Below are 21,318 nucleotides of genomic sequence, written 5' to 3' on the forward strand. Positions count from 1 at the left end.
TGAGCTCTTTGCTTTTCGCTCTTTTTTCTGTTTATTTAAACTGCGATTGAATTTGTTCGTTCAGGTCCAGGAGGAAGTGAACGTCCTGAACGGCAGCTCTGTTCAGTGTTTGCTGTCCCTGTCCGCGATACGCGCGGCTCTCTCTCGTGCACACAGCGCCATCAGCTGCTCAGTTGTTTCCCGCAGTGCGGCGGCTGAAGCGCGAGCTCACTGTGCGTTCCGCCTGACTGATTCAGATTAGAAACCAGCTAAGACAGCGTGACAGTGCCAAACTACTTTAAAAACCATTTAATATATTATTCAAATTGTTTGTGCCGTTCGCTGCAGTGTTTATATGTGAAAGGCTGTAAATGTGTACTTCAAGTGTTCAGAGAAATACATGGCGAACTCGCTGTGATGTTCAGCCTGATGATTCAGTTAGAAACCAGCTAAGACCAGCGTGACAGTGGCCAAAACTACTTTAAAACCATTTAATATATTTATTCTAATTGTTTTGTGCCGTTTCGCTGCAGTGTTTTAATGTGAAAGGCTGTAAATTCTCTGTGGACTTCAAGTGTTCAGAGAAATACATTGCCAGCTCGCGAGCAGTTGGCTGCCGCGAATATATAATGTTATTACTTTAAACAGTTCAGAAACATCTGAATTTAGCTCTTGGTGTGTTCTAACGTGTGGATTGCGTGTAATCGCGTTTTTTAAAAGGTCTTAAATAAGAATGAATTCGCTAGTTTCTCGGCTCCGTGTAGACAGCCTGGGCTGAGCAGCAGTATTTTTAACCAGTTTAAAAGTGAAACGAAACCCGACTCCGCCCCTAAATGTCATTGCAACTGTAGGGGCGCAATTTTTTTTTATTTTTTTTTACATTTAAAAATAATAAAAAAAAAACTTTAAGTCTGATCACTCTGAAAAGATATAGCACACACCACCCCTCTATCGCAGTGTCTGCCGAGTTGGGGCTGTGGCTTTAAAGCTAGGAGGAGTAGCGTTCAGAATTTTTTTCTCAGAGAATAATAATAATAACTAGAATTAAAAGTTAGTGAACTAACTTTGATGTTGGCTTGGCCATCTTGGCCATGGAGCAAAAGAGCCAAAGTACTTGTGTGCCCAACATTGAGTTGCCCCGCTGCAAAATTAATACAAATAATAATGCCATAAAAAAATACACCTGCAACAGTCTTTTTCCATGCTCCCTTGCTGTTTTCTTTTTTTAATAAAAAGCCTGGGCTATGATAACAGCTATGAACAGGGTTGTCTAGCTGGATGTGAAATAAGTCATGCCTATTTTTCTTCGTGTATTGTATTTCACAGTCCTGCACCGTCACGTTGTGGGCAACGACACACAAGAATTACTGAAACAATGCATTTTAAAATCAAGGAGATCATAAGGGGTCCAAGCACAATGGTTTGTATAGATGATGCAGTTACACACTGTTTAAAAATTGTTTAATTTGTACTGTATGTTCATGTCTATTTATTTATTTGTGCTATTTACATAATGTTTACTTTTTTTTAAAGTTTGTTTTTGTTAATTTAAAATAGCACTGCATAGTCTTCACTGTAGATAAAATACACAATCAAACCAAAATGTATTCAGACACCTTCAACATTTCTCACATAATCACAGTTTATTTGCTGTAGTTTAGAAAACTGGTAATAATATATGACAATAACTCAGAACAAATTCATATTGATAATTTCGGATAACTTTGATAAAAGATATGTAATGGAATCAACCAAACTTCAGACAGCTGTCAGTATGACAATATTTACACAACTATCAATACTTTGTTGAACAGTTACCAAGCAAGAAATGCTTAATTTGGTTCAGTCTGTGGTGTGAAAAGGTTGCATTAACAATTAAAGAAAGAAACACTTAAGCAAAACATGGGCAGGTCCTTAATTATTATTTTTTTAATCAATTTCACTGGTAGCCTACAGTATTAAGAATTTGTGGGTATAATATTTCACAGATCACTATTTTGCCATACTCACTTACATAAATGAACTAGTGGCCTGCACCCACTAGTAAAACAATTCTATCTGATTTTTGGATTGACTTTGGATAAATTTTTGTACTACAAGGTAAAATCAGTCAAGAGCAGTGAGTGATTTACTTTCATTTTCATACATTAAAGACTCTGACAGCAGAGCTAGTAAATTAGGCGCGGTCCCTTTAAGAGACAAACGCATCCATTATGATGATACACATCCGATTTTTTTTTGCAACTCTTTACTTTCACTTAAGACATAACCACATACTTATTCGAACACACTTTCCAACACGGGTATTTCGACATATTTTGTATGTATTTGTTGTCGGTACAAAAGCAAGAAGACTTTGAGACGCGTCTCTGCTTGCCCTGAACAACACCCGCGCTGCTGAATTGAGCTCTTTCGCTTTTCGCTCTTTTTCTGTTTATTTAAACTGCGATTTGAATTTGTTCGTTCAGGTCCAGGAGGAAGTGAACGTCCTGAACGAGAGCTCGGTTCAGTGTTGACGCGCGGCTCTCTCTCGTGCACACGCGCCATCAGCTGCTCAGTCCAGTTTCCCGCAGTGCGGGGCTGAAGCGCGAGTTTACTGTGACGTTCCGCCTGATGATTCAGTTAGAAACCAGCTAAGACCAGCGTGACAGTGGCCAAAACTACTTTAAAAACCATTTAATATATTATTCAAATTGTTTTGTGCCGTTTCGCTGCAGTGTTTTAATGTGAAAGGCTGTAAATGTGTACTTCAAGTGTTCAGAGGAATACGTCGCGAGCTCGCTGTGATGTTCAGCCTGATGATTCAGTTAGAAACCAGCTAAGACCAGCGTGACAGTGGCCAAAACTACTTTAAAACCATTTAATATATTATTCTAATTGTTTTGTGCCGTTTCGCTGCAGTGTTTTAATGTGAAAGGCTGTAAATTCTCTGTGGACTTCAAGTGTTCAGAGAAATACATTGCCAGCTCGCGAGCAGTTGGCTGCCGCGAATATATCATGTTATTACTTTAAACAGTTCAGAAACATCTCAATTTAGCTCTTGGTGTGTTCTAACGTGTGGATTGCGTGCAATAGCGTTTTTAAAATGTCTTAAATAGGAATGAATTCGCTTGTTGTCGGCTCCGTGTAGACAGCCTGAGCTGAGCAGCAGTGATTCTTCTCTCGTCTGACTGCTCCCCTCCCCTAAATGTCATTGCAACTGTAGGGGCGCAATTTTTCTCAGACAATGTAAGTCTATGGGTAATGAATTTTGACATTTAAAAATTAATAAAAAAAAAACTTTAAGTCTGATCAGTCTGAAAAGATATAGCACACACCACCGCTCTATCCCGCAGGTGTCTGCCGAGTTTGGGGCTTGTGGCTTTAAAGCCCTAGGAGGAGTAGCGTTCAGAATTTCTGTCAGAAAAATAATAATAAGAAAAAGAAGAAGAAGAAGTTTAAATAGCATAACAGTATGTTGGCTTGTTGCCAAGCCAACATAACTAGAATTAAAAGTTAGTGAACTAACTTTGATGTTGGCTTGGCCATCTTGGCCATGGAGCAAAAGAGCCAAAGTACTTGTGTGCCCAACATTGAGTTGCCCCGCTGCAAAATTAATACAAATAATAATGCCATAAAAAAATACACCTGCAACAGTCTTTTTCCATGCTCCCTTGCTGTTTTCTTTTTTTAATAAAAAGCCTGGGCTATGATAACAGCTATGACAGGGTTGTCTAGCTGGATGTGAAATAAGTCATGCCTATTTTTCTCGTGTATGTATTTCACAGTCCTGCCACCGTCACGTTGTGGGCAACGACACACAAGATTACTGAAACAATGCATTTTAAATCAAGGAGATCATAAGGGGTCCAAGCACAATGGTTTGTATAGATGATGCAGTTACACACTGTTTAAAATTGTTTAATTTGTACTGTATGTTCATTCTATTTATTTATTTGTGCTATTTACATAATGTTTACATTTTTTTAAGTTTGTTTATGTTAATTTAAAATAGCACTGCATAGTCTTCACTGTAAGATAAAATACACAATCAAACCAAAATGTATTCAGACACCTTCAACATTTCTCACATAATCACAGTTTATTTGCTGTAGTTTAGAAACTGGTAATAATATATGACAATAACTCAGAACAAATTCATATTGATAATTTCGGATAACTTTGATAAAAAGATATGTAATGGAATCAACCAAAACTTCAGACAGCTGTCAGTATGACAATATTTACACAACTATCAATACTTTGTTGAACAGTTACCAAGCAAGAAATGCTTAATTTGGTTCAGTCTGTGGTGTGAAAAGGTTGCATTAACAATTAAAGAAAGAAACACTTAAGCAAAACATGGGCAGGTCCTTAATTATTATTTTTTTAATCAATTTCACTGGTAGCCTACAGTATTAAGAATTTGTGGGTATAATATTTCACAGATCACTATTTTGCCATACTCACTTACATAAATGAACTAGTGGCCTGCACCCACTAGTAAAACAATTCTATCTGATTTTTGGATTGACTTTGGATAAATTCTTGTACTACAAGGTAAATCAGTCAAGAGCAGTGAGTGATTTACTTTCATTTTCATACATTAAAGACTCTGACAGCAGAGCTAGTAAATTAGGCGCGGTCCCTTTAAGAGACAAACGCATCCATTATGATGATACACATCCGATTTTTTTTTGCAACTCTTTACTTTCACTTAAGACATAACCACATACTTATTCGAACACACTTTCCAACACGGGTATTTCGACATATTTTGTATGTATTTGTTGTCGGTACAAAAGCAAGAAGACTTTGAGACGCGTCTCTGCTTGCCCTGAACAACACCGCGCTGCTGAATTGAGCTCTTTCGCTTTTCGCTCTTTTTTCTGTTTATTTAAACTGCGATTTGAATTTGTTCGTTCAGGTCCAGGAGGAAGTGAACGTCCTGAACGAGAGCTCGGTTCAGTGTTGACGCGCGGCTCTCTCTCGTGCACACGCGCCATCAGCTGCTCAGTCCAGTTTCCCGCAGTGCGGGGCTGAAGCGCGAGTTTACTGTGACGTTCCGCCTGATGATTCAGTTAGAAACCAGCTAAGACCAGCGTGACAGTGGCCAAAACTACTTTAAAACCATTTAATATATTATTCAAATTGTTTTGTGCCGTTTCGCTGCAGTGTTTTAATGTGAAAGGCTGTAAATGTGTACTTCAAGTGTTCAGAGGAATACGTCGCGAGCTCGCTGTGATGTTCAGCCTGATGATTCAGTTAGAAACCAGCTAAGACCAGCGTGACAGTGGCCAAAACTACTTTAAAACCATTTAATATATTATTCTAATTGTTTTGTGCCGTTTCGCTGCAGTGTTTTAATGTGAAAGGCTGTAAATTCTCTGTGGACTTCAAGTGTTCAGAGAAATACATTGCCAGCTCGCGAGCAGTTGGCTGCCGCGAATATATCATGTTATTACTTTAAAACAGTTCAGAAACATCTCAATTTAGCTCTTGGTGTGTTCTAACGTGTGGATTGCGTGCAATAGCGTTTTTAAAATGTCTTAAATAGGAATGAATTCGCTTGTTGTCGGCTCCGTGTAGACAGCCTGAGCTGAGCAGCAGTGATTCTTCTCTCGTCTGACTGCTCCCCTCCCCTAAATGTCATTGCAACTGTAGGGGCGCAATTTTTCTCAGACAATGTAAGTCTATGGGTAATGAATTTTGACATTTAAAAATTAATAAAAAAAAAACTTTAAGTCTGATCAGTCTGAAAAGATATAGCACACACCACCGCTCTATCCCGCAGGTGTCTGCCGAGTTTGGGGCTTGTGGCTTTAAAGCCCTAGGAGGAGTAGCGTTTAGAATTCTGTCTCAGAAGAATAATAATAACTAGAATTAAAAGTTAGTGAACTAACTTTGATGTTGGCTTGGCCATCTTGGCCATGGAGCAAAAGAGCCAAAGTACTTGTGTGCCCAACATTGAGTTGCCCCGCTGCAAAATTAATACACATAATAATGCCATAAAAAAATACACCTGCAACAGTCTTTTTCCATGCTCCCTTGCTGTTTTCTTTTTTTAATAAAAAGCCTGGGCTATGATAACAGCTATGACAGGGTTGTCTAGCTGGATGTGAAATAAGTCATGCCTATTTTTCTCGTGTATGTATTTCACAGTCCTGCCACCGTTGCGTTGTGGGCAACGACACACAAGATTACTGAAACAATGCATTTTAAATCAAGGAGATCATAAGGGGTCCAAGCACAATGGTTTGTATAGATGATGCAGTTACACACTGTTTAAAATTGTTTAATTTGTACTGTATGTTCATTCTATTTATTTATTTGTGCTATTTACATAATGTTTACTTTTTTTAAGTTTGTTTTTGTTAATGTAAAATAGCACTGCATAGTCTTCACTGTAAGATAAAATACACAATCAAACCAAAATGTATTCAGACACCTTCAACATTTCTCACATAATCACAGTTTATTTGCTGTAGTTTAGAAACTGGTAATAATATATGACAATAACTCAGAACAAATTCATCTTGATAATTTCGGATAACTTTGATAAAAAGATATGTAATGGAATCAACCAAAACTTCAGACTGTCAGTATGACAATATTTACACAACTATCAATACTTTGTTGAACAGTTACCAAGCAAGAAATGCTTAATTTGGTTCAGTCTGTGGTGTGAAAAGGTTGCATTAACAATTAAAGAAAGAAACACTTAAGCAAAACATGGGCAGGTCCTTAATTATTATTTTTTTAAATCAATTTCACTGGTAGCCTACTGTATGAAGAATTAGTGGGTATAATATTTCACAGATCACTATTTTGCCATACTCACTTACATAAATGAACTAGTGGCCTGCACCCACTAGTAAAACAATTCTATCTTATTTTTGGATTGACTTTGGATAAATTCTTGTACTACAAGGTAATTCAGTCAAGAGCAGTGAGTGATTTACTTTCATTTTCATACATTAAAGACTCTGACAGCAGAGCTAGTAAATTAGGCGCGGTCCCTTTAAGAGACAAACGCATCCATTATGATGATACACATCCGATTTTTTTTTTTGCAAATCTTTACTTTCACTTAAGACATAACCACATACTTATTCGAACACACTTTCCAACACGGGTATTTCGACATATTTTGTATGTATTTGTTGTCGGTACAAAAGCAAGAAGACTTTGAGACGCGTCTCTGCTTGCCCTGAACAACACCGCGCTGCTGAATTGAGCTCTTTCGCTTTTCGCTCTTTTTTCTGTTTATTTAAACTGTGATTTGAATTTGTTCGTTCAGGTCCAGGAGGAAGTGAACGTCCTGAACGAGAGCTCGGTTCAGTGTTGACGCGCGGCTCTCTCTCGTGCACACGCGCCATCAGCTGCTCAGTCCAGTTTCCCGCAGTGCGGGGCTGAAGCGCGAGTTTACTGTGACGTTCCGCCTGATGATTCAGTTAGAAACCAGCTAAGACCAGCGTGACAGTGGCCAAAACTACTTTAAAACCATTTAATATATTATTCAAATTGTTTTGTGCCGTTTCGCTGCAGTGTTTTAATGTGAAAGGCTGTAAATGTGTACTTCAAGTGTTCAGAGGAATACGTCGCGAGCTCGCTGTGATGTTCAGCCTGATGATTCAGTTAGAAACCAGCTAAGACCAGCGTGACAGTGGCCAAAACTACTTTAAAACCATTTAATATATTATTCTAATTGTTTTGTGCCGTTTCGCTGCAGTGTTTTAATGTGAAAGGCTGTAAATTCTCTGTGGACTTCAAGTGTTCAGAGAAATACATTGCCAGCTCGCGAGCAGTTGGATGCCGCGAATATATCATGTTATTACTTTAAACAGTTCAGAAACATCTGAATTTAGCTCTTGGTGTGTTCTAACGTGTGGATTGCGTGTAATCGCGTTTTTAAAATGTCTTAAATAGGAATGAATTCGCTTGTTGTCGGCTCCGTGTAGACAGCCTGAGCTGAGCAGCAGTGATTCTTCTCTCGTCTGACTGCTCCCCTCCCCTAAATGTCATTGCAACTGTAGGGGCGCAATTTTTCTCAGACAATGTAAGTCTATGGGTAATGAATTTTGACATTTAAAAATTAATAAAAAAAAAACTTTAAGTCTGATCAGTCTGAAAAGATATAGCACACACCACCGCTCTATCCCGCAGGTGTCTGCCGAGTTTGGGGCTTGTGGCTTTAAAGCCCTAGGAGGAGTAGCGTTCAGAATTTCTGTCAGAAAAATAATAATAAGAAAAAGAAGAAGAAGAAGTTTAAATAGCATAACAGTATGTTGGCTTGTTGCCAAGCCAACATAACTAGAATTTAAAGTTAGTGAACTAACTTTGATGTTGGCTTGGCCATCTTGGCCATGGAGCAAAAGAGCCAAAGTACTTGTGTGCCCAACATTGAGTTGCCCCGCTGCAAAATTAATACACATAATAATGCCATAAAAAAATACACCTGCAACAGTCTTTTTCCATGCTCCCTTGCTGTTTTCTTTTTTTTAATAAAAAGCCTGGGCTATGATAACAGCTATGACAGGGTTGTCTAGCTGGATGTGAAATAAGTCATGCCTATTTTTCTCATGTATGTATTTCACAGTCCTGCCACCGTTGCGTTGTGGGCAACGACACACAAGATTACTGAAACAATGCATTTTAAATCAAGGAGATCATAAGGGGTCCAAGCACAATGGTTTGTATAGATGATGCAGTTACACACTGTTTAAAATTGTTTAATTTGTACTGTATGTTCATTCTATTTATTTATTTGTGCTATTTACATAATGTTTACTTTTTTTAAGTTTGTTTTTGTTAATGTAAAATAGCACTGCATAGTCTTCACTGTAAGATAAAATACACAATCAAACCAAAATGTATTCAGACACCTTCAACATTTCTCACATAATCACAGTTTATTTGCTGTAGTTTAGAAACTGGTAATAATATATGACAATAACTCAGAACAAATTCATATTGATAATTTCGGATAACTTTGATAAAAAGATATGTAATGGAATCAACCAAAACTTCAGACAGCTGTCAGTATGACAATATTTACACAACTATCAATACTTTGTTGAACAGTTACCAAGCAAGAAATGCTTAATTTGGTTCAGTCTGTGGTGTGAAAAGGTTGCATTAACAATTAAAGAAAGAAACACTTAAGCAAAACATGGGCAGGTCCTTAATTATTATTTTTTAAATCAATTTCACTGGTAGCCTACTGTATGAAGAATTAGTGGGTATAATATTTCACAGATCACTATTTTGCCATACTCACTTACATAAATGAACTAGTGGCCTGCACCCACTAGTAAAACAATTCTATCTTATTTTTGGATTGACTTTGGATAAATTCTTGTACTACAAGGTAATTCAGTCAAGAGCAGTGAGTGATTTACTTTCATTTTCATACATTAAAGACTCTGACAGCAGAGCTAGTAAATTAGGCGCGGTCCCTTTAAGAGACAAACGCATCCATTATGATGATACACATCCGATTTTTTTTTTGCAAATCTTTACTTTCACTTAAGACATAACCACATACTTATTCGAACACACTTTCCAACACGGGTATTTCGACATATTTTGTATGTATTTGTTGTCGGTACAAAAGCAAGAAGACTTTGAGACGCGTCTCTGCTTGCTCCCTGAACAACACCGCGCTGCTGAATTGAGCTCTTTTGCTTTTCGCTCTTTTTTCTGTTTATTTAAACTGCGATTTGAATTTGTTCGTTCAGGTCCAGGAGGAAGTGAACGTCCTGAACGACAGCTCTGTTCAGTGTTGCTGTCCCTGTCCGCGATACGCGCGGCTCTCTCTCGTGCACACGCGCCATCAGCTGCTCAGTTCAGTTTCCCGCAGCGCGGGGCTGAAGCCAACTTGATGTGTTGAATGCTCGGAGCACGTTATAAAACGTATTCTTAAAATACACATTTCTGTTTTAATAAATGGTCATATTAAATCATAGCATAGCACATAAGTAGGTACAAAAATAATCAGTGATGCATGCGACCCTTTTGGTCTCAGTGTAGCTCCCTTATCGAGTGAGATTTATGCCAAAACCTCACACACACACAAAATGTGTTTTACTCACACCCAACGATTCACAAACAAACTCAGTGTGGTTTGCAAATACAAAACATCACTCACAAACTAATGCATTTTGTTCTGCAAATAAAAACGTAGCTATCAAACAAATACAGTACGTTTTACATATACAAAGAAACGTATGTCTTCAATGACAAAAATATCTTCCAAGTACAAACTTAAAATCTTTCAAGTACAAAACTAAATCCTTCAAGTACAAAACAAAATCCTTCAAGTACAAAACAAAATCCTTCAAGTACAAAACAAAATTCTACAAGTACGAAAAACAGTCACGTGACTTTTGTCACAAATTTTCCGCCTTGCTGATCCGCACGCAAATGCCTTCAGATCCACACACATGCTAGTAAACTGTCATGTAATTCGCACTCCACAACAGCGGGTGGCGCTGTTAGCGACTTGCTTGGCGCCGCCACCGACATGGAAACAGGAGAGAACAAGAAACGCTAGCGTGAGGGACGTTTTGAACACGATGAGCGGCAAGCAGGTGAGTTTTCAGTCATTGCTGGTGAAAAATCAGCCTGAAGGGGTTGTTATTCGCTATAACAACCGCCTCGCTATACACGATCCCACTTATTACATTGCTACCTACAAAATAAATAAATAATTTGACAAAATTTATTGATTTTAAAAACGATTGTATTGCTTCCGCTAAAGAAAATAGTCCGTTCCGCGTCCATATCAACGGTCTGTTTATCATGGCAAGGGTGTGTTTAGACCTCCAAATCAACCCTGGTCTTCTCCTGCTAGTTTCTAATAGAATATAGAGGCTTTATTCCATGTCAAATCAGTCAGAATCCAGGAAAGTGGTTGCAGCAACATCTCAGATGAAGAGTTTTTCTATATTATCTTTGGGTCCCAAAACCAAGGCCTGTAAAAATATTCATATTTTTTGTCAGTCCTTGAGATTGTCATTTTTATAGCATCAAAAACACTATCAGAGAACCATGTTTGGGCATTAATATCTTAAAGTGTTATTCATAGCCTCACCGAACTTTGCAGGATGGAAGACAAACATGTTCTTAGTATAACTGAACCAAAGTTTGTACTGCATGTCTATTGAGATTCTACAAGACCCTAGACTTGGGTAAATGGCTAAACCCCTGATACTGAGGGTATTATAAACTCATTTTCTGCATCCATATGATATCAATCATTACATTTTCTTAATCGTAATCATTATCATGTGTCATTATTTGAGGTCTCTATCACTAATGATATGTAATAATTGATAGCCTGATTGCACTGTAAGTCGCTTTGGATAAAAGTGTCTGCTAAATGCAAGAATTTAATTTAAATTTAATGGTCATGAAGATATTAAGAATGAACCAAAGTGTAGTTTTTGGTTATTTTACTGGTCATGTTCAGTTACACCAGTGTTTTTGACCTCATCCATTTTTCCTCTTTTTCCCTCTCTCTAGGAACTGCTTGCACAAACAATGTTAGAGAGAATCCACACACGGCTCCAGCATATTGTCTGTCAGCAACCCCTTGACCTGGATTACCTTGAATGAAGTGTTTTCAGGAGGCCGTTCTATTTAGTGCTGCCTCTAACCAGGTTCTCATCCCAAAAGGCATTTTAGATGCACTCACAGAGCTGCACAAGTTGGTTAAAGGCGCGGTCACACTAGACTTTAAACGTGCGAAAATATTTCGGACACTGCTGCGAATATGGGCGGGAGCAATAAAACGGTCTTTCCTCAATTATCACAACATGGATTAATATGTGCTTGTACTGTGTCTTTTGCAACGGCGTCGAAAGCGTCTTATTATATTGTACTCCCCATCTCTCTCTCTCTTTATAAATATATACACCCTAAGCAATAAAAAATTATAAAACATCCACATTCAAATGTATCATCTGTTCCTGTTGACACTACAAACCATGCAGATACTTTATTTTATTTTTTATAATCTTTTAAATCTGTATTATATAAAATAGGACGCTGCGCTACAACTAAAGTTATATAGCGCTTCCTTCATTTTTGAATTTCTGTACAGAGAGGTCACGCAGTGACGTTATCGATCTTCTACTGGTCCCACATCTTCACGTGATGCGAATTCGTAGGTCAGAGTTCACCAAACTTAAACTTTGGAATGAATGGAAGTCAATGGAGAGAAAAGTGCAGTGTGACCGCCCTATAAGAAACAGAAAATCAGGTCCCCATAGTAAAAAAAAAAAAGAGAGAAAGATTTTTTTTTTTTTTTGGTTGTTCCAACCCCCCAGATGTTTTAAGATTGTATTCACACTACAATAAAAAAAAATACAATCTACATGTGTTTGGTTTGAACATTCATTACAACATTAAGAGAGCTGAAAATCTTAAAGTCCGCTGCTAGCACTGCTTGAGGAAAGCTATTCTTCCTGCTGCCGCTGGCAGTCCTAACATGGGGCATGTCTGCTGGTCTGATTTGATTAAACAGAGAAAAATCAAACATTAGACCACCTCACTGATTCAGAAATATTTATTTGTGTAACTGTAACATCTTACAAACCAGTTATTAGCAGGGGCACTGTTCTGTAAATAAGTGTTCTTTTTGTATTTGTGCTGCATTATCATTGAATCAGGTCCTTTGCTGAGTACATTTTACGGTAAGCCTAGTAAGTGCTGGACATACTCCACAGTAAGTAAGTAGATGTCTGAGCCATGTGATTGGGAGTGTCCCAGGGGATTTATGGCTGCCCTTAGTGGTGCCATTTGTTCATCACTCAGTACATCGCCCATCTCAGGAACAGTCACATCAGGCAGGCCATTGTCCTCCCAGTCCAAATGTGGTAGGTACAATACCTGAAAAGACATGTTTGTTTATGTGGTTCTCAAACATTTTTACATCAAGGACCCGGACCACATTTGATAACATTTTGTAACAAACTCCAGAAATACACAATATTAGTTCTGAGACTGAATAACATTACTTTCTTTGTCAATGTATGTTCAAATTAATGTCAATGGGATGCATTTTTGGTAAAATTTATAAAGAAGTTTGTGGAAAAATAGTCTATTTCTAGAAAAAGTCAGAATTAAAAAGTTGTATGTATTTATATATACCCCTCCTTGAACCTCCCTCAAGGACCAGTGCCAAACCCATTGCCAAGTTTATTCTTACTGATTGAATATACTTTAATTCAAATAAAATCTTTGCACCTACTTCATACGTATAGTTCTTTTTAGCAAGGGTTAAGGGTTATTAACAAGCAGGTTATGTCCTAATTTTCAGCTTTAAAAAAATGCAGCACCCATGTATGTTGACAGCCTGCTGGTATGATATGGATGCAGAAAATGAGTTTATAATACCCTCAGTATCAGGGGTTTAGCCATTTACCCAAGTCTAGGGGTCTTGTAGAATCTCAATAGACATGCAGTACAAACTTTGGTTCAGTTATACTAAGAACATGTTTGTCTTCCATCCTGCAAAGTTCGGTGAGGCTATGAATAACACTTTAAGATATTAATGCCCAAACATGGTTCTCTGATAGTGTTTTTGATGCTATAAAAATGACAATCTCAAGGACTGACAAAAAATATGAATATTTTTACAGGCCTTGGTTTTGGGACCCAAAGATAATATAGAAAAACTCTTCATCTGAGATGTTGCTGCAACCACTTTCCTGGATTCTGACTGATTTGACATGGAATAAAGCCTCTATATTCTATTAGAAACTAGCAGGAGAAGACCAGGGTTGATTTGGAGGTCTAAACACACCCTTGCCATGATAAACAGACCGTTGATATGGACGCGGAACGGACTATTTTCTTTAGCGGAAGCAATACAATCGTTTTTAAAATCAATAAATTTTGTCAAATTATTTATTTATTTTGTAGGTAGCAATGTAATAAGTGGGATCGTGTATAGCGAGGCGGTTGTTATAGCGAATAACCCCTTCAGGCTGATTTTTCACCAGCAATGACTGAAAACTCACCTGCTTGCCGCTCATCGTGTTCAAAACGTCCCTCACGCTAGCGTTTCTTGTTCTCTCCTGTTTCCATGTCGGTGGCGGCGCCAAGCAAGTCGCTAACAGCGCCACCCGCTGTTGTGGAGTGCGAATTACATGACAGTTTACTAGCATGTGTGTGGATCTGAAGGCATTTGCGTGCGGATCAGCAAGGCGGAAAATTTGTGCCAAAAGTCACGTGACTGTTTTTCGTACTTGTAGAATTTTGTTTTGTACTTGAAGGATTTTGTTTTGTACTTGAAGGATTTTGTTTTGTATTTGAAGGATTTAGTTTTGTACTTGAAAGATTTAAGTTTGTACTTGGAAGATATTTTTGTCATTGAAGACATACGTTTCTTTGTATATGTAAAACGTACTGTATTTGTTTGATAGCTACGTTTTTTATTTGCAGAACAAAATGCATTAGTTTGTGAGTGATGTTTTGTATTTGCAAACCACACTAAGTTTGTTTGTGAATCGTTGGGTGTGAGTAAAACACATTTTGTGTGTGTGTGAGGTTTTGGCATAAATCTCACTCCATACTCCCTGCTTTACAATGTTATGCAACGCTGAGCAATTGCTGCGACGTTAAGCCTGACAGAGAAATCTCACAAGCACATATAAACACTCATTTTCATATGTGTAATATATTCTTCTAATTGTTTTGTGCCGTTTCGCTGCAGTGTTTTAATGTGAAAGGCTGTAAATGTGTACTTCAAGTGTTCAGAGAAATAAATCGCGAGCTCATCTGTGACGTTCAGCATGATGATTCAGTTAGAAACCAGCTAAGACCAGCGTGACAGTGGCCAAAACTACTTTAAAACCATATAATATATTATTCTAATTGTTTTGTGCCGTTTCGCTGCAGTGTTTTAATGCGAAAGGCTGTAAATTCTCTGTGGACTTCAAGTGTTCAGAGAAATACATCGCCAGCTCGCGAGCAGTTGGCTGCCGCGAATATATAATGTTATTACTTTAAACAGTTCAGAAACATCTGAATTTAGCTCTTGGTGTGTTCTAACGTGTGGATTGCGTGTAATCGCGTTTTTAAAAGGTCTTAAATAAGAATGAATTCGCTAGTTCTCGGCTCCGTGTAGACAGCCTGGGCTGAGCAGCAGTATTTTTAACCAGTTTAAAAGTGAAACGAAACCCGACTCCGCCCCTAAATGTCATTGCAACTGTAGGGGCGCAATTTTTCTCAGACAATGTAAGTCTATGGGTAATGAATTTTGACATTTAAAAATTAATAAAAAAAAAAGTCTGATCACTCTGAAAAGATATAGCACACACCACCGCTCTATCCCGCAGGTGTCTGCCGAGTTTGGGGCTTGTGGCTTTAAAGCCCTAGGAGGAGTAGCGTACAGAATTTCTGTCAGAAAAATAATAATAAGAAAAAAAAGAAGAAGTTTAAATAGCATAACAGTATGTTGGCTTGTTGCCAAGCCAACATAAAAATAAAAATAAGTTTAAATAGCATAACAGTATGTTGGCTTGTTGCCAAGCCAACATAATAATAACAACAGCAAAGCATGTAATAATTATATATAAATAGCCTAGTAATGATAATAGGCCTACTGATGATAATAATAATAATTATAATAATAATAATGTGGGCCTAAAAATAATACCCTAGGGCTATCTATCTATCTATCTATCTATCTATCTATCTATCTATCTATCTATCTATCTAATGTGGGGGGTGTGGGGGGGGGGTGCGCTGGGGCCTCAACTGCAATGATCCAGCTTTGGGGGGGCCCAGCTTCCAAAAGGTTGAGAACCCCTGTCCTATGGTATGTAGAAATGCCTGTGTAACACAAAATCACATTGATGTCAACCAAATACTAGCCATCACTGATCATTACTGCTTATTTCATTAGTCATATTTCTCTGACTTACAGTCTATCAAGCCCATCATGCTGACAATCTTAGCTTTCTTTGTAACTAGTACAGCCTCTGCAAGTGGAGGATGTCCAGTACATAACTGGCATGTTGTCTCAAGAGGAAAGAATTTCTTTGGGTATTCCATCTTCATTCTCGATGTTGTAACTTCTTTTGGTAGCGCTTCTGGAATTTTTTTCTCTTTGAAAATGTACTGCACACTTCTCTTCATACCAGTGGTGTCCAGAAGACTACAATGATCTGAGCTTGGTGTTGTGGGCACCTCTGACTTGAAGAGGTCTCTTTGGGTTTGGAAAAGATGCCACATTGATATGTGTATGTGTGGACAAGATGTCCGTGGCTTTGTGCAGGGACAATGCCAGGTGTTCCTTTGGGTGTTATAAGTGACGATTATCCTCCCAAGTCGGCAAAAATTATGAATGTCAGGCTCGTGGATCGACAAGCATATGTGTGATGGAGACCCACCAAAGTCCACAGGCACACAAAGAGGAAAATGCACTTCACAAGCAGCCTTTTGCCTCTTCACACAATTAGCTGCCTTTGCCTCTCCAAAAAATTTGAATGCCATCATATCCCTCAGAGTATCTTCTCTGAGAAATGCCTCTGCAGCAGTCTCCTTACAGTAGTCTACAGAGCGAATGTGGGAGCACAAACTGTAGCTTAATCCACTACGCTGAGCCAACAACTGATACTGCACACATTCCTCTAGCTCACATCTGATTTGGTGTATTTTTCCCCATGTTTTTCTCTGGACATGGACTGGCACAGAAAACCCATGTCCAGTTTTTTGCACAGCAAATATGCTATTTCTCTCATCGATAGTAACACTCTGCAGATGACAGGCCTGAGTGATGTCATGAGACAAATCTGAATGTCTCCTCAAAAGGTGTGTTTTATAATTCTTCTTGAGAAGACTAAGATGGCAATGGGGACACCTGACAGATTTCTCATTAACCTCTGCTGCACCCTGCACTGGTTGTCGTGCATACAAGTGGTCTTGCTCCGCTGACAGAATGGCACGAGGCAGTACAGGCTCCGCTGACGGGGTGGCAGAAGGCAGTACAGGCTCCGCTGACGGGGTGGCAGAAGGCAGTACAGGCTCCGCTGACGGAGTGGCACGAGGCAGTACAGGCTCCGCTGACGGGGTGGCAGAAGGCAGTACAGGCTCCGCTGACGGGGTGGCAGAAGGCAGTACAGGCTACGCTGACGGGGTGGCAGAAGGCAGTACAGGCTCCGCTGACGGGGTGGCAGAAGGCAGTACAGGCTCCGCTGACGGAGTGGCACGAGGCAGTACAGGCTCCGCTGACGGGGTGGCAGAAGGCAGTACAGGCTCCGCTGACGGGGTGGCAGAAGGCAGTACAGGCTACGCTGACGGGGTGGCAGAAGGCAGTACAGGCTCCGCTGACGGGGTGGCAGAAGGCAGTACAGGCTCCGCTGACGGAGTGGCACGAGGCAGTACAGGCTCCGCTGACGGGGTGGCAGAAGGCAGTACAGGCTCAGCTGACGGGGTGGCAGAAGGCAGTACAAGCTCCGCTGACGGGGTGGCAGAAGGCAGTACAGGCTCCGCTGACGGGGTGGCAGAAGGCAGTACAGGCTACGCTGACGGGGTGGCAGAAGGCAGTACAGGCTCCGCTGACGGGGTGGCAGAAGGCAGTACAGGCTCCGCTGACGGAGTGGCACGAGGCAGTACAGGCTCCGCTGACGGGGTGGCAGAAGGCAGTACAGGCTCCGCTGACGGGGTGGCAGAAGGCAGTACAGGCTCAGCTGACGGGGTGGCAGAAGGCAGTACAGGCTCCGCTGACGGGGTGGCAGAAGGCAGTACAGGCTCAGCTGACGGAGTGGCACGAGGCAGTACAGGCTCCGCTGACGGGGTGGCAGAAGGCAGTACAGGCTCCGCTGACGGGGTGGCAGAAGGCAGTACAGGCTCAGCTGACGGGGTGGCAGAAGGCAGTACAGGCTCCGCTGACGGGGTGGCAGAAGGCAGTACAGGCTCCGCTGACGGAGTGGCACGAGGCAGTACAGGCTCCGCTGACGGGGTGGCAGAAGGCAGTACAGGCTCCGCTGACGGGGTGGCAGAAGGCAGTACAGGCCCTGACGGGGGCAGAGGCAGTACAGGCTCCGCTGACGGGGTGGCACGAGGCAGTACAGGCTCCGCTGACGGGGTGGCAGAAGGCAGTACAGGCTCCGCTGACGGGGTGGCAGAAGGCAGTACAGGCTCAGCTGACGGGGTGGCAGAAGGCAGTACAGGCTCCGCTGACGGGGTGGCAGAAGGCAGTACAGGCTCCGCTGACGGAGTGGCACGAGGCAGTACAGGCTCCGCTGACGGGGAGGCAGAAGGCAGTACAGGCTCCGCTGACGGGTGGGCAGAAGGCAGTACAGGCTCAGCTGACGGGGTGGCAGAAGGCAGTACAGGCTCCGCTGCCGGGGTGGCAGAAGGCAGTACAGGCTCCGCTGACGGAGTGGCACGAGGGAGTACAGGCTCCGCTGACGGGGTGGCAGAAGGCAGTACAGGCTCCGCTGACGGGGTGGCAGAAGGCAGTACAGGCTCCGCTGACGGGGTGGCAGAAGGCAGTACAGGCTCAGCTGACGGGGTGGCAGAAGGCAGTACAGGCTCCGCTGACGGGGTGGCAGAAGGCAGTACAGGCTCAGCTGACGGGGTGGCAGAAGGCTGACGGGGTGGCAGAAGGCAGTACAGGCTCCGCTGACGGAGTGGCAGAAGGCAGTACAGGCTCCGCTGACGGGGTGGCAGAAGGCAGTACAGGCTCCGCTGACGGAGTGGCACGAGGCAGTACAGGCTCCGCTGACGGGGTGGCAGAAGGCAGTACAGGCTCCGCTGACGGGGTGGCAGAAGGCAGTACAGGCTCCGCTGACGGAGTGGCACGAGGCAGTACAGGCTCCGCTGACGGGGTGGCAGAAGGCAGTACAGGCTCCGCTGACGGGGTGGCAGAAGGCAGTACAGGCTCAGCTGACGGGGTGGCAGAAGGCAGTACAGGCTCTGCTGACGGGGTGGCAGAAGGCAGTACAGGCTCAGCTGACGGGGTGGCAGAAGGCTGACGGGGTGGCAGAAGGCAGTACAGGCTCCGCTGACGGGGTGGCAGAAGGCAGTACAGGCTCCGCTGACGGGGTGGCAGAAGGCAGTACAGGCTCCGCTGACGGAGTGGCACGAGGCAGTACAGGCTCCGCTGACGAGGTGGCAGAAGGCAGTACAGGCTCCGCTGACGGGGTGGCAGAAGGCAGTACAGGCTCCGCTGACGGGGTGGCAGAAGGCAGTACAGGCTCCGCTGACGGAGTGGCACGAGGCAGTACAGGCTCCGCTGACGGGGTGGCAGAAGGCAGTACAGGCTCCGCTGACGGGGTGGCAGAAGGCAGTACAGGCTCCGCTGACGGGGTGGCAGAAGGCAGTACAGGCTCCGCTGACGGGGTGGCAGAAGGCAGTACAGGCTCCGCTGACGGAGTGGCACGAGGCAGTACAGGCTCCGCTGACGGGGTGGCAGAAGGCAGTACAGGCTCCGCTGACGGGGTGGCAGAAGGCAGTACAGGCTCCGCTGACGGGGTGGCAGAAGGCAGTACAGGCTCAGCTGACGGGGTGGCAGAAGGCAGTACAGGCTCCGCTGACGGGGTGGCAGAAGGCAGTACAGGCTCAGCTGACGGGTGGGCAGAAGGCTGACGGGGTGGCAGAAGGCAGTACAGGCTCCGCTGACGGGGTGGCAGAAGGCAGTACAGGCTACGCTGACGGGGTGGCAGAAGGCAGTACAGGCTCCGCTGACGGGGTGGGCAGAAGGCAGTACAGGCTCCGCTGACGGAGTGGCACGAGGCAGTACAGGCTCCGCTGACGGGGGTGGCAGAAGGCCAGTACAGGCTCCGCTGACGGGGTGGGCAGAAGGCAGTACAGGCCTCCGCTGACGGAGTGGCACGAGGCAGTACAGGCTCCGCTGACGGGGTGGCAGAAGGCAGTAACAGGCTCCGCTGACGGGGGTGGCAGAAGGCAGTACAGGCTCAGCTGACGGGGTGGCAGAAGGCAGTACAGGCTCCGCTGACGGGGTGGCAGAAGGCAGTACAGGCTCAGCTGACGGGGTGGCAGAAGGCTGACGGGGTGGCAGAAGGCAGTACAGCCGCTGACGGGGGTGGCAGAAGGCAGTACAGGCTCCGCTGACGGGGTGGCAGAAGGCAGTACAGGCTCCGCTGACGGGGTGGCAGAAGGCAGTACAGGCTCCGCTGACGGAGTGGCACGAGGCAGTACAGGCTACGCTGACGGGGTGGCAGAAGGCAGTACAGGCTCCGCTGACGGGGTGGCAGAAGGCAGTACAGGCTCCGCTGACGGGGTGGCAGAAGGCAGTACAGGCTCCGCTGACGGGGTGGCAGAAGGCAGTACAGGCTCCGCTGACGGAGTGGCACGAGGCAGTACAGGCTCCGCTGACGGGGTGGCAGAAGGCAGTACAGGCTCCGCTGACGGGGTGGCAGAAGGCAGTACAGGCTCAGCTGACGGGGTGGCAGAAGGCAGTACAGGCTCCGCTGACGGGGTGGCAGAAGGCTGACGGGGTGGCAGAAGGCAGTACAGGCTCCGCTGACGGGGTGGCAGAAGGCAGTACAGGCTACACTGACGGGGTGGCAGAAGGCAGTACAGGCTCAGCTGACGGGGGTGGCAGAAGGCAGTACAGGCTCAGCTGACAGGGTGGCACGAGGCAGTACAGGCTCCGCTGACGGAGTGGCACGAGGCAGTACAGACTCCATAGACTGTGAAGTCAGTTGTTTATAGCATAAGACCAAATGCTTTTCCATGTCCACTCTCCTTATAACTGTCCGTGAACAATAGGGGTAGTGGTAATGCCCCGCAGCATGACATGGCAATCTGCACCTATGTAAAATTTGGTCTGAAACAAAAGTCAAACATAAGAATAAAAAAACAATAAAAATAGGAATACTAGACACTTACTTGTCAATGACAAATGTAAAATGGTTTTGTCTTTTAGGGTAGCAACATACATTTAAATTGTAAAGAGTGCTCCATCCTCCATGCAATCCTATTCCTGGAAGTGATTGAAAAATTTAATGTGAAAACAACCTCCTCGTATGACTTTTTAATGTTATACAATAAACGCTAAAATCATACATATATCCTTTCATTATTCACTACGTTATTTTAACACAAGCCATCAAAACATGTTAGCCATCATGCAACATCAGCTAACATTGCTCGCCAGAAATGTAAATTCCATCGTGTTTTTTATACCTTTTGTGCGTAATTTCACCCAAGCCCTGTGCGTTCTGCTTGCACTGCACGTTACGACTGCATCAGTTCGCCATTGTTTGATAATAAGATAAAATTACCTGAGTTAAAGTTAGAAGAATTCACAACGACGCCATCTTGATGTTTTCAAGTGGAGGTGACGTATTTCCGGTTCGAGAGTGGAGCTCCACTCGC

At 43.1% G+C, this 21,318-nt stretch overlaps 2 protein-coding genes across 3 annotated transcripts in view; one reads left to right on the forward strand and one right to left on the reverse strand.

The window, feature by feature from the left end:
- Positions 1 to 21,318, reverse strand: part of LOC113114651 (leucine-rich repeat and fibronectin type III domain-containing protein 1-like) — a 680,315-nt gene that overhangs the window by 423,234 nt on the left and 235,763 nt on the right. The window lies entirely within an intron of this gene.
- On the forward strand, positions 15,782 to 19,458 carry LOC113114559 (uncharacterized PE-PGRS family protein PE_PGRS54-like; the record flags this gene model as incomplete). The annotated part of the gene is made up of 2 exons (XM_026281450.1): positions 15,782 to 18,236; positions 19,040 to 19,458. Coding segments are annotated over exons 1-2 (1,746 nt in total), but the record flags the coding sequence as incomplete, so codon positions are not given.

The sequence above is a fragment of the Carassius auratus genome, chromosome 15 (genome assembly GCF_003368295.1).
Source record: "Carassius auratus strain Wakin chromosome 15, ASM336829v1, whole genome shotgun sequence".
NCBI classification, from domain to species: Eukaryota; Metazoa; Chordata; class Actinopteri; order Cypriniformes; family Cyprinidae; genus Carassius; species Carassius auratus.